General features: G+C 42.0%; 1 protein-coding gene across 1 annotated transcript; it reads right to left on the bottom strand.

The window, feature by feature from the left end:
• Positions 1 to 937: 937 nt before the first annotated feature.
• Positions 938 to 1937, bottom strand: LOC106299081 (protein NUCLEAR FUSION DEFECTIVE 6, chloroplastic/mitochondrial-like). Its single transcript, XM_013735217.1, has 3 exons — positions 1739 to 1937; positions 1549 to 1667; positions 938 to 1218 (listed from the first exon to the last, which is right to left on the bottom strand). Exons 1-3 carry the CDS (start codon positions 1903 to 1905, stop codon positions 1199 to 1201), a joined length of 306 nt encoding a protein of 101 aa, XP_013590671.1. The 5' UTR covers positions 1906 to 1937; the 3' UTR covers positions 938 to 1198.
• Positions 1938 to 1968: the final 31 nt, after the last annotated feature.

The raw sequence follows: 1968 nt of genomic DNA, 5'->3' as shown, positions 1-1968 counted from the left end.
GAGAAAAATGTAGTTTATAATTCTATACAGAGAAAAAGAAATAGAAGCTAAGCTACACATCATATTGTGGTAGTTGTCGTTATGGTAGTCTCGGCTGTGTCCTACAATGTAGCGCATAAAATTCCGGTGATCAAGTTCCATGAAGAGCGCACGGCTCAAGCATTTTCACAAAGAGAACACTCTGGCATGTCGTGACTAGAATCAAATATCATGGTTTCGGGATCGTTCTCATAGACATTGAGACATTGTCGATGTTCCCTGGCTACATTGCTGAGATGTTCATTCTGAGCTTCTCCAAGATTGGTTCACTGTTCTACTCATTGCAGCCTTCAACATGTTAGACTTGGTTGGGAAGTCTATGACCGCTGTTTTCATGCTTCAGGGGATGAGAAAATCTCTGTTGGTGGTTGCATTGCTACTTTGCTAGGCTATTGTTTTATGCTCTCTTCTGGGTTGCGTGCACGGTCCGATGTTTATCATGACCTTAGATTCTTGTAGCTATACTGACATGCTTATTGGGACTCACGAACGGGTACTTGACAAGCGTCCTGGTGACTCTGACTCCTAAATCCATTCCAGTGAAACACTCAGACAGCATGTATTATCAGTGTGATTGGTTATTGGGTTGGCCTCCGGTTCTGTCTACGCTTGATTCTGTTCATCTGATTCTACCAAAGCTTGCTATCTGTATTTGTATTCTCTGAGCTTGCACAAACTTAGCTTAATTAACATATGAATCAATTGTTTTTACTTCAGTATAACTCTTATTATACCCTTTTTAACAACAAGAACACAATATACTCTAAACTGAAAGCAGAAGAAAAAACAATCGAGTAAGGTCACTTGAGGGGTAATTAGCTTAAAGTTAGGTCATCTGATTCGTAAATAGCCAATTTGAGGAACCATATTCTTCCGGAACAGAACTGGGGGGCACAGATTAACAACTGCTACTATCCGAATCAGCAAAACGGGTAGTTTATTTCCAAGGGCAAGTGTTAAGGTAACGAAATCATCAAACCGAAGATGGAAATTGTATAAATAAACCGAACAAAGGAGCCTTCCTTAGAAGAAAGCTACGGCTGTGTGTTTCTTTTGCTACTTTGATATCTTAAACCTTTGGAAAAAAAACCACCAACAAAATGAAACTAGTTTCTTGGAATCTGACAAGCAATAGCCCCACCAAAACTTGCAGGCAATGTTATAGGGTTGTCGCAAATCCTGCAAATATCAAATGCATAGTCAATGTGCAAATTGACCAACACAAATCTAGGGTCATTGGTTCACTGCTTCTTAAATTTGAATTCATTTCGGATGAGGAGCTGGCACTCTCTTTCGAAAGACAGACGAACGATAAGTCCTAAGAATAACAACTCAGCGACCTAGTAACTTCTGCTGTCAAACACGCAAAGAAACAAAACAACTGTTCTACAAAGACAACCACTTGTACTAGTATGTCAAGCTGATCCTTCAATGGCACCTTATTTACCAATGGAGAGAACATTCAGAATGCAGAATCAAAGTCAATGAGAACACAAGTAAAATCAATACCTTCTGAAAGGCAACCCCAGCTTTGATTGCTGAGAGACAACAACGAAGTGAGCAAGGCTGAAGCAGTAACACTGTGTAAAGGTATAAGCGACATCCCTGCACCCAGCTCCACTGGGATCCTGTAACACAAAACCCTAATTTCAGCATTTTCAGAAACCCTAATTCCTCGGTGCAATCACGGAGATCTAACCTGGAGGATGTGAGCCTGCGAAGTGAGGAGCGAGATGAAGATGATCCATTCCCGAAAGCGAATCCCGCGGATTTTCCGAGTTTCGGAGCAGAAGATGAACGACTGAAGAGTATTCTCCCCGTGGATGACGATGAGTGAAGGGCTCTTCTCACGCCGTTCGCCGCCATGTTGACTCTTCTTCTTCTCGGACTCGGCGACGTTTTTGTGATTTTACGAAGGTGGAGGGGGGG

This window comes from Brassica oleracea, chromosome C6 (genome assembly GCF_000695525.1).
Source record: "Brassica oleracea var. oleracea cultivar TO1000 chromosome C6, BOL, whole genome shotgun sequence".
Taxonomy (NCBI): Eukaryota; Viridiplantae; Streptophyta; class Magnoliopsida; order Brassicales; family Brassicaceae; genus Brassica; species Brassica oleracea.
Note: the sequence above shows the minus strand (reverse complement) of the source record. Positions and strands in the feature narration are given on the sequence as shown.